At 43.7% G+C, this 14,378-nt stretch overlaps 1 protein-coding gene across 3 annotated transcripts; it reads right to left on the bottom strand.

Moving 5' to 3' along the window:
* Positions 1-44: 44 nt before the first annotated feature.
* Positions 45-7,472, bottom strand: LOC104044942 (C-type lectin domain family 2 member B-like). 3 transcript variants are annotated; one of them, XM_064462480.1, is made up of 5 exons: positions 7,194-7,472; positions 5,920-6,003; positions 5,046-5,230; positions 3,858-3,929; positions 45-2,203 (listed from the first exon to the last, which is right to left on the bottom strand). In XM_064462480.1, the coding sequence occupies exons 1-5, from the start codon at positions 7,264-7,266 to the stop codon at positions 2,198-2,200; spliced, it is 420 nt and encodes a 139-aa protein (XP_064318550.1). In that variant the 5' UTR covers positions 7,267-7,472; the 3' UTR covers positions 45-2,197. The 3 variants fall into 3 exon arrangements, 2 of the variants coding, with proteins under 2 accessions (XP_064318550.1, XP_064318542.1); XM_064462472.1 differs by having other exon boundaries at positions 3,829-3,929; positions 7,194-7,467; XR_010374715.1 differs by lacking the exons at positions 5,920-6,003; positions 7,194-7,472 and adding an exon at positions 5,413-5,913 and having other exon boundaries at positions 3,829-3,929.
* Positions 7,473-14,378: the final 6,906 nt, after the last annotated feature.

The following is a 14,378-nucleotide window of genomic DNA, read 5'->3' as shown; positions in this document are numbered from 1 at the left end:
AAAATACTTTTAAAAGCACAATATTAAGACACAAACCACTGTAATTCAGAGGCTCTGTAAAGATATTTATTGAGTACCTTTTCAGGACTATTGCACATACCATATCCTTTAGAGCTAGTTAATTTAAAAACATTGCAGGATAACCACCCCCACCTAGTTACATATAAATTAATACATAGATTATTAGGTTATTCGTACTGTAGAGTCCTGTTCCTGTGCCTATAAAGAATACAAGCAATTAAAAAAAAGTGTAGTTCAGAAAAATTAGTGATCATATATAACTAGACATCTTAAAGTCATAATTTGTTAACAATATCCATACTGCAGTCCTGCTAAAGTCCTGTTGTCACAGAAGATAATGAAGGCATAAACAGGACTGAACAAAAGTAGACAGGAATTAAATTTGCATAAAAACACAGTGAAGGCAAAATAATTACAAATAGGACAAAAAACCCCAACAAACCAACAACACTCCAAATAACCTGTCAAACATGGTGCAATTTTACATTCTTAAAAAAAGAGAAGACACGATTATCCTCCCTTCACTGAAACTACAGTGCACTCTAGCGGCTACTCCAAAAATGGCTGCGCTTGCTCGTTCAATAAGTCCCGCAGAGTCCATAGAATCATAGAATCAAAGAGTCAATAAGGTTGGAAAAGACCCTTAAGATCATTGAGTCCAACCGCTAACCTATCACTGCCAAGTCCACCACTAAACCATACCCTCTACCCTTCTTTTAAATACCTCCAGGGATGGAGACTCAACCACCTCTCTGGGCAGCCTGTTCCAATGCTTGGCAACCCTTTTGGTGAAGAAGTTTTTCCTGATGTCCAACCTAAACTTCCCCTGGTGCAGCTTGAGGTCATTTCCTCTCTATAGCATATCCAGGTCACAAGAAAACCAATTTTCCCGATTTTATTCCAAACAGGGAAGTCTTTTGCCCTGCTATACACACAAATTCCCTATTCTTCCTTCTTTAGAAACCCGACAGGAATAGTCCCTCCAGGAAAATAAGCTGCTTTGCTTCCTCCAGGTCAAATGTCACTTTTAATCTTCAGGGTACATGCTAGACATGAGTGGACAGAGTTCAGCAGGATTTTGCCCTAATTCTGTTCAGGCTCACAGCAATTCAACAGCACTGGGAGTTGATGCTGAAAATAATACACACACAGAGAACAAAACACTGATTGTCCATCCAGATACGTACCACTTGCTTAGAAACCTCATGCTCCGACAGGCACAGAACATGAGAAAATGAGAGAGAAATGCCCTTTGCTGTTAATTCTCTTATTCTCTACTCATGATTTTGCCTATTTGCACTGAGGACTATTTCTAACTTTACAATATTAATGCCTGCAGCTTGCCTATACTTTTCCAGTTCAAACTCTTTTCCCCCATCAGTGCAGATCCTCAGGTCAATAAATATCTATTCTTACTTTTTTTTTTTTTTGCTAATATAAGTGCTGTGGGAAAGAGAACTGCAGGTGCAGTGCAGCTACGTAAATCTCAGTCATAATACTGTCACGCTAATTTAACAAGATTACTGTAAAACAACAGTAACAAAACATTGAATGCAATGCAGAGTCACACAAGATGCACCCTGTCAAACCGGGAGAGCAAAATCTGCAGTGATCCTGTCTAAAACAACAGTGCTCATTTCTGCATCACCGTGTACCTGAGAGGCACTGGCAGACCTTCAGACGGACCCAATTCACAACCCTACCCAGCACACAGAGCTTGGCTGAGGGAAAAGCAGAACAATTACCTCCAACTGCACACCGAAAAGGAAAAGAAAAAGCAGCTGCTTAGGATCCGGCAAGAGAAGAGTTAATGGAAGAAATACTGATGACACAAAGAAAGGGAACTACAGGCTGCATAGTAGCTAGAAAAACGTGGCAAGGAAGTGGTGCTGAACCAAGCCATTTAAACAACATTGTTAAAAAACAGATGCTTCCTCCATGGGTGGAGAATTCTGGCTACCAGAAAAGTCATTCACCTCAAAGCAGGAGCTGAGACACATTCCCAGATCCCAGAGTACAGACATAGCCCACATAGACATCAAACCACAGCGTTAAGTGTCTGGGGTGGTGCCTTCATCTAACATTCAAGCTACAGACCCACTTCCTGGTTAAATAACATCCAGAGACCGAAACTCCTTTTGACTCAAGATAGGCACAATTTCCAGAGCCTTTTACTTCAATCCTGTAAGGGAGAATGAAAGAAACAATTACTTTGACACCCACAATCAAATAATGCAATAGAGCAAAGGGAACTACAGGGATCACAGGTTCTCTTTGTACAAAGCCTGATTTACCACAGGCAAGGCATGGCAGGAGGATGATAGCTTGTGCTTTGAAGAGAACACCACAAAGTTTATCTTTTTTTAATAGGTCCTGGCCCCCAGAACACAAAATCTAGCACTTGCAGCACTCCTGCCTCTTGTCTAGCAGTCACTTAATGTGAAATACACCCTGAGAGCAGAGACTGGAATTCAGGTTCATCCTCCTCAAGGATGCTGTGCTATCAAGACTGGCTCCACCTTTGAAATCCACATCCTTCTACTCAGCTAAAATGTTCCAGCAGAAGCTGTGAAACAAATGCCTTTCTCATTTCCCTCTTCCTCAGAACAGACCATGGCACTATGGTTAAGGGGGTGGTGGAAAACGGGAAACAAACCTAAGTTTCCACACTGTAGGTGTCCCTATGAGAGAGGTAAGGGGCTCCTTCATCAACTGTTTTTTCAAAGTGTTACAGCGTTCTGTGAATAGGCCAACCAAACTAGTACGGTCTCTCGAGGAGCCAGGGGACAAATCCCCATCAGTATTAACATGACTCTAGTAGCAAACTGAGCTTAGACTTCAAGGTGTTCACCTTCTAAAGACAGGAAGGGCAGTTTGAGGCATGCAGAGAGGCAGAAGTCTAAGAATGTCAAGACCTTCAACACTGAAAATGAAAGCATCAGTGGATGTTTGTATCGAAGGCAGGTGCAAGAGTGGGAAGTACTGCAATTTTCAATTTGAGATGACTACGTGCTGCTTGCATCTCACATTAAATCCTTCGAGTCTTGGGGATGAACCAACCTAAAAAGTGGAAATTTTAAATATTCTTAAGTTAATTTCAGACTTGTGAAATCTCAGTGCTTATTCCTGTCACTCAATGATAACAGAATTACAGCTGGTGTAATTCTACCGACTCCTGCCGGCAGCTGCCCCAGAATGAGAAGCAGCAGTCTGAGCAGATAGGACAACTGTTGGTGGGAGGAACAAATCACCCCACACCTGATACCAGTGGGACAGAGGATAGAGCCATGATCACAGAGTAGCTCATCTAACAAATTCACAGCCTCACCCTTCCTTCCAGCAGCCTTTTTTGCAGGCACATGCCATAAGAAGTATGAAACCATCTCTTAGAAGCCTCTCAAATATCTTTGCCATAAACCTCACGCAGGTTGCCCACAGGTTTGCACTTTTGCAAAATATATTTTGTAATGAGGATTTTGTGTTATTGTTACTTCCATTCCTCTCCCATTGCCTTGGTATCTTGGTGGTCTCTTGGTTTAACTTTCACTTTGCTATACTGTCTCTTACCATGAGCTCCTGTCTCATGTAGCTTCTGAACCTGGCATTACAAATTTATCTCCTAACTTTTATCCATCACGGTTTTAGCAATGCTACGTGAAATCTTTCTTGTATTCCATGCTCTTTCCAGAGTCATCCCTTCAGCTTCATTAAAGATATTTCTCTGAAGTCACTGTCTATATCTGCATTATTCTCTCTTACTCCCCTATAATTCAGTATCACCAGCAAAAACCCTTAACATTGACTTACAGTTTATTGTCTAATGCTTTCCCATTTACCCAAAAGAACTCTTCATTTCTTTTATAGAGTCCAATCCAAGGGTCTTGCTTTGTTATCTTCATCATAAAACTCTGTAGGAATAAACGCATATGAGAAAAGAAGTTTTCCATGTTTGGTCCAGTTACCAAAATACAAAGTCTTTGATCCAGGGCTAGAAAGCAAGACAATGACCTTGCCTTCCTCCCAGAAGAAACAATATTAAAGATTAAATCTACAGAGTACTGCAGCATCTGTATCTTGTGCAATCCATGTACTGAAATAGAACTTACAACTTGATCAGAAATCAAACGGATTAGTTTTGAGACAGGATCCCTGCAGCACTCAGATATTGTAGTGACAGAAATGCCAACTATGAGAACACAAGTATAATACTGAGTATTAAGAGCTGCTTTGGAACTGCAAATGCATCATTTTACTGCCTCTCCACAAGAAAGTTTTCAAAGACCGATCAACGCCTTTGCAGCTGATGTGTTTCTCCATCACTGATGTGTCTTCATCATATTGACTTTTTATTATCAGCAAGCAAAGATTTGTGGGAGACATTTTAGAATGTAAAGGAAGATCCTTGCCACAGTGTGTGCAACAGGATTGACATCTGCACCCAGTATGCCCATTATACTGGTGTCTGTAACAGGGCTGCCTGACCTAGAGAGAGGGTCTTTTAAAATATCAAGGTCTGCTCCTAAGGTATGTAATGGATGTGGAGGAATATATTCTCCTAGGTCTTTGTGCAAGGTGGAATCTTTCCTAACATTGCAGTACAATACCGAGAAAGATGCTCCAAGCTGTGGTGAGGATAACTATCTCCAAACTCCAAAGGTCAAGACTAACATACCTACCAACTTGGTTGTCATCAACCTATTTTGCTAAGAGAGAACAGCTGTCTAATTAAAGACAAATGAGATGCAACAGTGGGTACCCTAATGTTGCCTTCAAGGTGAGTATTTATGGCTGTGAGCAGCATTTAACTTAACTCAGATAAGCCTCGGGCATTTTCTAAAACATCAACTGCTAAAACTATGTTTGCTGTTTGCAGGGAGAGGAGGCATGCAGCTTTCTGCAAGCTGTGACTTGTCATCAGCTTTCAAACCGTTCAGCTTAAGAGGCTGGAGGAACACACTGGTTCATTGTGCAGCTCCCTAGAAGTGAGAGGGGTGAAACAAGGACCCCCCCATTTGCTCCCTTACCAGTTCCTGATGATTTTCGATCACCAGGAGGGAAGCATTGTGCAAAGAGCAGAGGCTCTGACTGGAGTTCCAGTTGGCTTCACCCTCTGAGAGGTAGTAGCACTTCTTCTGGAAATACAGCCAACCCGATGGACAGAGTTCCAGCAAAGGACAGACAGGAAAATCTCTGGCTGAAGAACGGTTTACTGCAAAAAGACAAAAACCAATCTACCTGTTTCTTCCAACTGGAAAAGGTTTCTGGAGCTTTTTAACTTGCTTTCTGACTACATCATCTAAAATCATCTAAGTCTAACCATGGTGCTATTACTTCTGCCCAGCAGAAAAAACTACTGTAAACTGTTGTAAACCCTTATGGTTGCTGACCTACCTTTAATGCAATGATCGGGGCAGGCTGGTAGAAGTAACTGAGAAGGTGATAAGAACGTATCCTCCAAGGACTCTTCTACAACTTTAATATTTCTGACAACTACAGTTTTTGCAAGTGTTGCTTCCTTGCAGCTGAATTAATAGCTTTGTTTATTATAGTGTATTTTTTGAAGGACTACAGATTGGTTGCAAAGAACAATCTTCCATTTGTTGTTTGTTTCCTTGAACTTGGATTAAGATGAACAGTAAGGTAACGAACTTGAATGCCAGATGTATACTAAGACTAAACTGAGCACTCCCTGATGCCACTGCAACTAGTGGAGTCATTTCTCCAGCACTTGACCGCAATTTTAAACACTGTGTCATAAGACATGTATTTAACTTTGAAATAAGGTAAGTTCTGAAAAAACTTTTTGAGGTTTTGAGGGACTTCTGACCAGAATATATATTTTATCTAGTAATTTCTACAGCTAATCATGTTTTCTTTTTAAATTATTTACACACTTACCAAACTGAATACACAAAATCAAAATTACAGCAGCAGTAAGGACTCCAGCAACACCTCGCCATAACCAGATATTTGAGAACAGACCTGAAAAAAAAAAAGCCAGGAATTTAAAATAAAACCAGCTGAAAGGGGAGTAGAGCCCAGGACCCATGAAGCTGTTCCAAAAACAGTTGCTCTCCGTGGAGAGCAGGCTGGGAACAGAGCTGAAGACTGGGAAGTGTGTGACATTTAGCTTGTCATCACAAAGCTACTTAGCTAACATGAACCGTGAATTACTCTGAATTCTAATTACATCATCCAGAACTTAACCTAATAGTGGTTCTAGCAGTTCCCGACACTCTAAAGTGATTGAAAAAGAAAGAAAAGCGCATGGAACAAATGAGAGCGAAGATGGTAAGTTTGAGGTTGACCTGATGCCTAAACATGGCACAAATAAGAGAAATGAGACCAGTCATCAGCTCCAGAGCCCAAAACTCCAGAGGAACAAGCAGCCTTATCCCAAAATGACACCTTTCCAGAGCCTCCTTGTCTTCCCATCTCCCTTCTAGGAGCCAGCAGCGAGCTGGGCTTAGAGGTGGGAAGGACCCACCAACTTGCTGTGGCTTGTGTCAAACTTTGCAGGCAGTAGGAAGGGACGAGGTGCCCCTGAAAGGCCACAAAAGGAGGGTCCCCTCTCACGAGTGGTCGCTCTGCTGCCCGCACAGGGGTCTGCCTGGGCAGACTCCTACCTCTGTGAAGCGCCAGAAGACACAGGTGGGGTTACCTAGCCTCCACACACAATGGGAGCCCCACGGGACGCTGGCACGGGGCTGATTCCCAGCCGGCCCCACTCACGCCGCAGCCCACACGATGCCCGGCACCTCCCGGGGCATTTCTGGGGTGGGTCTTGCGGCCCGGAGCCCGGCGCCTTCCCCCTCCCCGCCAGCCCACGGCTGTCCCGGGCGGCCGGCGCCTCTCGACGGCGGGACCTCCAGCGGACCGGCCCCTCCGCGCCGGGCGGACACCCGGAGGAGCGCCCCGGACAGGGGGTTTTCCACCGGCCCGGCGGCTCCCGGGACGCCGCGGGGCAGCAGCCGCCGCTCCCAGCCCCACGGCTCCGCTCCCGGGCCGGGGGGCGACCGTGCTCCGGGGCGGTGGGCTGCACGGCGGGTCACCCCGCCACGGCCCACCCGCCCTTCGCCCCTGCCGCCGGCGGGGTCTCCCGGTGACCCCCCGGCTGCGGCTACAGCATTCCTGTGACATCTCCCCCGGCCCCGCTCCCTCTGCCCCGTCACCTTTGCGGGACGCCGGCCCCCGCTCCGGGGAGCCGCTGCGGCCGCCGCCGCTGCCGCCCCCTCGGCGTCCCATGGGTGCGGAGCGGCCGTCCCGCCGGGTGGGGAAATCACGGGGCCGGAACTGCCGAAGCGGCCGGCCCCGGGGTAGGAAGGGTGGGGGCAGGCGGCGGGCCCCGGCCCGCTTCACCCGGCCGCGGCCCCGGCAGCGGGGGGCGCGGGGAGGGGCCGGACCCCGGGGTGCACAGGGACGGTGCCCGGGATCGGTGCCAGCCCTACCGCTTCGGGATAGAAAAAGGAAATGGGAAATGGTTTAAGAAAAACTTGGCTCCCGCCACATCCCGCTGTGATTATCTGACATCAGCTGATTTCAGGACAACGGAGGGACCTGACATAAAGGCAGAAGGCTCTTGCTGCCTTTGTATTTAAATTTTGACTACTTAAAACTTGAGCTCTTTGGAATGCCTGAGCAGTGATTTGCCTCACCCAGGAAAGCATAAAGCCTGACAATTCTGACTTGCCAGCTGTGGGGATGAAGGTGTATCAGAAGTCATAGCATCGCTTGTAAGACAGGGCCATACACATCAGAAGGGTTGGCACGCAGTACAGACATTTCACCTGGTGTGTTATGCGCAATAACTGGTTTACTTACAACAGATCTCAGCTGCGTTGCATGTTCAAATCGCCAGAGGAACACGGCTCTCTTCAAGTCAACATGCAGGCTCTGTGCAAGGCTGACGAGGAATTCAGTGGCAGTTTTTCCAAGACAGGCATCTGTACTTGGGGAGGAAGCCTTACATAGAAAACCATGAGAATGAAGGGTTACGCTTTATGCTTTCATTGCAGTCTCCCATTACTTTGTTTGTCAATGATTTTGAGCAGTAATCAGTTGCTGAAAATTATCTCCAGGTGTTTATATTTACAGGTAATAAAGAGCCATGTAGGCTTTATACTTCCATAAGTATAAATTGACTTGCAGTTGATTTTAGCCTTTGCCTGCAGCAGATGTTAATTTGAGCAATGGGCTGGGAGAGCTGGACAGGCCAGCATGCCCGGGATGACGCCTGAGAAGAAAGATAACGGCGGAAGGGTGAAGAAGAAGCTAAAAGATATGCACGAACAAGGCTTAAAGCACGGTGGCTTCAGGGAAGTTAGGGAGCTGAAGGTTTCTAGGGGAGGGAGAAAGGGAGAGGGAAGAGACAATGGGTCCAGACAGCACAAGCTGTAGACAGTTTAAGAAGTTTTTGGAGACCTGAACCTAGAGAGACAGAGAGTGGGTGGGTGTGGAATTAGGAGATCAGGGAGGTTCAATACCTGTTTCATATAGGGGAGATTTTGCATACAAGGCAATAGTGGAATATGAATGTGTGCATGACTGTTATTCTAAGCACAGGTTATTCAGTGTTTATTCACTTCAAAGACACGCCTTTCTCTCTTGCCATTCAGACCTGCCTGTTACTGAGGTCAAAAATAAGTTACTGTGGCTTATAACCGCAGAGCATTCATGGGTACTTTTTTCACATTTACTCACCCACTAATACAGAAGATACTTTTGACAGTTGCAGGCCACTCTCCAGGCTGACAAAAAAACCTGAGAACCTGTAACATCTTCAGCTGTGAATGAGCTGATGCTCCAAAACTACCATAGTTATAACCCCAGATGCTTATAGGTGAGACGCTTGACCTTTACTTTCCCAGATCAGTTTGGCTAAGACACCTCCAGCCTGAAGAGCAGGCAGGCTGCTGCTGTTGTGGAGGATGTGTGATTTGGCAGGCTCCCACCACCTGAGCTTAATGCTTCAGTGAGGGAGGGCAGCTACCAATAGACTAGCTGAGCACTAGGTGTAGTGGTCAGGCTGATCTTGGAGGATCTCATTCATCCTCGTACCAGAGCAGAAAGCAGTGTATAGACTGACTGCAGGAGGGGCACTTGTCCAACCCACGCTCAGCTGCTGGCTCTCCTTTCATGTGCCTTACCAGCTTGAGGCACATGGGCCTCAGCAAGGTAAGTCTGCAAATTCCTCTGCAGAGGTAACTCCTGTGGACATCACTGGAGACTGTTGGGGTGCTGAGGACAGCTGTTTGGAAAAGGGAAATGTTTATTTCTGCAGGAGAAAAATGTCTTCCATAAGGCACTGCAGGGGCCAAATATTTATTCTTTTATCTGCATATTTGGTTTCATGAAATGTTCCCACATTTTATAAAATGAAGACTGAAAAAGAAGATAGGAATTTCTTAAAGGAAAACAGCAAAAGGCAAAAATACCTTCCAAACTGAATCACTGGAAAATTACTTCAAAATATTGCCATGATGTAGGGAGAAAATGCAAACATTCCAAGTAAAAAGCATGGCATTTTCCAAAATAATTTGTTTTCTCTGGAAAAAAACCCAGCCTCTGCAACACTAGGAGTCTCACGGGATTGACACCAAAAGTAACCGTTGGATTCTGTGCCTCTAGCCCCTGCTCACTGCTACTACAGATAATCTTTGGTTACCTTTTGTCACCCACTAACATGCTACCTCTACCTTTTCTAAAGAATTGCATTCAAGTTATGCAAGGATAAAACACCGCATGTCAGAAATTTAGAGGTAGAGGATATACATATATATGTATATCATATATACATATGATATGTGTGCTGTGGCCACAGCAGTGTACTGCAGAGATGCCTGAGCTCGACTGCCACTAAACAGCTCCTATGCTACTAGCAATCTTGCTGTGATTGCACAGACTGGGGTGGACTACCCTACCTTGATCTTGTTTGACTTGTCAGTCTGTCCCTATCTCCCTCCCCAGTCAAGGGGAGAACCACTACTGAGTTCAAAATCTTCAGTCAAACCTTGAGGTATTTGTACCCCCAACAAAATTAACTTCTGACATTTTGGGGTGCTTTGGAAACTGTAGTAATGTCCACATATATCAGACAAGTATTAGTTTCTGAACTGGGCCAATCCATTTATTAGAAAAGGAGCTGAATGAGTGTTACAGTGCATTGTGTTCCTTTTTATATGTTTTAAAGCTAGTAGCACTTCACTGATCCATAGATAGGTACCTCTCATGCAGCAAAAAGCACGGCTTATTTGTAATGTTTCAATTGTAGTCCTGCAAAGCCTCCTGACCTCAGTATGTCTCTGTACCATAGGAATCCTATCAGTAAATAAGAAGGAAGGTACTGAAAGATTTGCTTTTTGCTTAATACTCCTGAAGTTTATTTTTCATTAGTCCTGTGTTCAGCTGAACAAAAACATATTTCTTTCTTAGTAGTTATAAAATTTGTACTACTCTACTGCCTATTATTTTTTGAGGTGATATATTTTCAGGATGATATTGAGAGGTTCCTGCAGTTCCTAAAGTTAAATCATTAGACTGGAAAGACAAATGCATTTGCTTATCTTTAAGTTGTGAACATTTCTGTTGTATAACTTGAAACTAGTCAGATGAGTAAAAATAATACTGGAAATATCCATGTTTTAGACAATAAAATGAAAGAAGAAGAAGGATGAATGTAGCAGAAACAACATTGAGCAGGTTATGGGACATCATGTGTGCTTAGTAGTTTTAAACATTATAAAATTAGTCTCCTTTAGAAAATATTTATCAGAGGTATTAGCAGATTGTATTTACTGCAGAAGTTAGTATTTGAGGAGCACTAGCGTTTTATGAAGTGCAGGGCTGAGAATGATGCATATGTCAGACAACTAGGTCTTTTACACCAAAAAAGCTCAGTCATTCCACTGCAGAAGTCTTGCAAAACATTATTTTGGAATGTTTTGGAATAGAAGGCACAAGAGCAAGGAAACCAGCTACATTATCAGCTCTGTTTGTATTTTTGATAAGGCTAGTATCCGTAGGATTGTTATTTACTTATTTATGGCACTTGTGCATTGTTATGTAGTAGAAGACATAGCCCCAACTTCAAGAACTGACAGTCTTAACACTGAAAATGAGCTGGAGGAGGACAGAAGTAAGTAGGGATGGTCGGAGCATGGAAGACAAAGCACCACAAAATTATAATGACATGAAGACAATTAACACTAATAAACTGAATAAAACAGAAAAAAATACGAAAATAAGCATGTCAGGGAGATTAGGGTAGAAAGCTCAGATGATATAAAGAAGATTATTTGCCTTTATCTACAGAACCCGATGGTCTGGTTCAATGTGATAATAACTATTAGTAGCTGTACTTCCTGTAAATGTTATCTTGCAGGAAAGTGCAGAATTTCTTTATAGCTAATGTGTGATTCACCACAGAGCAAACATCACATCTAACACCTTCAAAAGTCACTCACCATTTGAAGCCTTCACAGCCACAAACCAAAAAAGGTTCTAAAAAATTTTAGTCATAGATCTGATGGTTGAGTTTTGTGTCATCATGTCCCCCATACGGGTAGCAGGCGTAGAAGTTTCTCCCCAAGATGTCTGCAGGCTGTGCATCTGCACCAGGAAGCTCTTGGAGGCCAGAACTGAAATGAGACCATGCAGCTACATCATCAGCCAGAGCCCTCCATTGCTTCTATTGATAGGTCCATTCTCGACCAAAGAGGAGACGAAAGAAGAGTGCGCAGCGATCACCTGTGACTTTTGAAGTGGTGAGTCATCCTGACAAGGGCTTGACAGAGCTACTCAACTCAGTTTCCTGTTCAGCATCCTGTGCAGTTGTCTCATGGCTGCAGCCAGTAGAGCCGAGCACTTTCCATCAAAGTCATGAATGACATGCTTAATAACACTCAGAAAGGTTTCTTTTCCTAGTTTGTATCAGTTTAACAGCTTTTCTTCCTGGCATTGCCTGCTGTAGTGCTGGAAAGTACTGTAGCAACTAGTGCTGTCCTCCTTGGTGGACCAAAGCAGGGGATGGATGTTGTATAAGTGCATTAAGAGACCTGCATGGGCTAATGGGTCCACAGAGAGATCGGACCATCTCACGCTATGATGAGTATGTACTGAAAAGGAAACCAATATGCCATTGATTTTTATGAGCACTGTAGTATTGCCAGTGCTATCCTTTACCATATTCTTTATATGTCCTATAAGCCTGCTTGCTGTTTTGACAGCAGATCTACATTGGCAGTACATAATCACTGAAATGTCTGTCTGGCAGTGAAGTCCTTTCCTTGCATTGATACATTTATCATCTAGAGCCCTATGAATTTTCTTCCATGTGCAATAAATAGTACAGTAACTTTTTTTTTTTCTTTTTACATCAAATGTCAATGGTTAATCATTGAGGGTCAATTGACATGTCTTGTTTAGGCATCTGCATTTCTTCATTATCTGCCAAAATCCTTCATCACCTAAATAATCCAGGGTAGTCTGAAAATGTTGCTGTGTCCGTACTCTCTTCTTCCACCCCAGAGAATATTAAATCAATATGAATATTAAATATTTTAGCAACATAAGCAAATTCTGTCTGGTGATGGATTAGGCATATTATGGAACTGAAAGGAATCCTTATTACATAAATATTCAAAATCAGAGTGAGATGGGGAAAAATAATTGTTGTGCATTGCATATACAAGTACTATTTGACCTATTTCCATTTAAAATATTTGTGTTCGATAAGGGTGGCTAATGAGGTGGGGAGAAAATGTTGCCAGTGGTTTGGAAACCAGACAGCTATAAAACTAGAATAACTGTTTCTTTCACATTGATGTCTTAGGCAAGATTCTATATGGTAAATACTTAAAGCAACAGGAAGGTTATTATCTCTGCCAGGAAGAGCTTGCAGTCGAAATAGAAAAGGTCTGCATAAGGCCAGAGAGAGAAATGATTGTTATCCACATTTTACGGGTGAGAATCAATGTGTAGAGGGCTGCAATCCTGATGACTACATAGAGAACCTATAGGCAGAAGAAAGAAAGGAGAAGACACGGTCTTGTGTGTCATCCTTCGTGTCATGAGATAAATTTCAATAAACAGATGTCTGAATGAAAAGGAAACTGTAGAACAAGTTGCTCAAAGTTGATTTGTTGTTGAAGGACTGTGATGTCACAATCTGCCAGTCATTTGAATATTTTTTCCTCTCCTAATATAAAAAGGCATTTTAATGATATTTAAAGTTCTTGGCTTAGGATGTTAAACATTTCCTGATTTTAATGCAAGAATGAGGCAAACAAAGACATGATTTTTTGAGCTGCTTTCATTTCTTGTGTCCTTTTTTTTTTTTTTTTGAGTATTCCAAAGCAATCCAAAAGACTATGTTAGCATATAGTACTTCATTTGGAAGGGACCTACGATGATTATCTAGTCCAACTGCCTGACCAATTCAGGGCTGACCAAAAGCCAAAGCATGTTGTTAAGAGCATTGTTCAAATAATTCTTCAACACTGACAGGCATGGGGCATCGACCACCTCACTAGAAAGCCTGCTCCAGTGTTTGTCCAACCTCTCAGTATAGAAATGTTTCCTAACATCAAGTCTCAACCTCACCTGATGCAGCTTTGAACCCATTTCCATGCAGCCTACCACTGGGTACCAGGGAGAAGAGATCAGCACCTCCTTCTCCACTTCCCCTCCTCAGGAAGCTGTACAGAGCTTGGTGTTGCCCCTCAGCCTCCTTTTCTCCAAACTAGACAAGCCCAGAGTCCTTAGCCATTCCTCACAGGACATGCCTTCTACCAGCTTTGTTGCCCTCCTCCGGACTTGTTCAAGGACCTTCACATTCTTCTTAAATGGTGGGGCCCAGAACTGCCCACAGCACTCAAGGTGAGGCCACAACAGCACTGAATACAGTGGGGTAATCACCTGTTTTAACCATCTGGTTATGCTGTGTTTGATGCGCGCCAGGATGTGGTTTGCTGTCTTGGCTGCCAGGGCACGCTGCTGACTCATATCGAGAGCCTGCTGTCAGCCAGCACCCCCAGGTCCCTTTCTGCGGGGCTGGTCTCCAGCCACTCCTCTCCCTGTTTATACTTGTGCCCAGCGTTACCCCATCCTAGGTGCAGAATCCAGCATTTGTTCTTGTTAAATTTCATTCCATTAATCATTACCCAATGCTCCAATCTGTCTAGATCCCTCTGCAAGGCCTCATGTCGCTCAAGTGAGTCAACAGGACTTCCCAGTTGGTGTCATCAGCAAACTTGCTAATGGTGCATTCAACTCCTGCATCCAGATTGTTGATAAATATATTGAACAGAACTGTTAGAGGGCAAGTAAGAAATGCAACTAAATGACAACAAATTGTTCCT

The sequence above is a fragment of the Phalacrocorax carbo genome, chromosome 1, assembly GCF_963921805.1.
Source record: "Phalacrocorax carbo chromosome 1, bPhaCar2.1, whole genome shotgun sequence".
Lineage (NCBI taxonomy): Eukaryota > Metazoa > Chordata > Aves > Suliformes > Phalacrocoracidae > Phalacrocorax > Phalacrocorax carbo.
The sequence above is the reverse complement of the archived record's forward strand: the minus strand, read 5'-3'. Positions and strand labels throughout refer to the sequence as shown.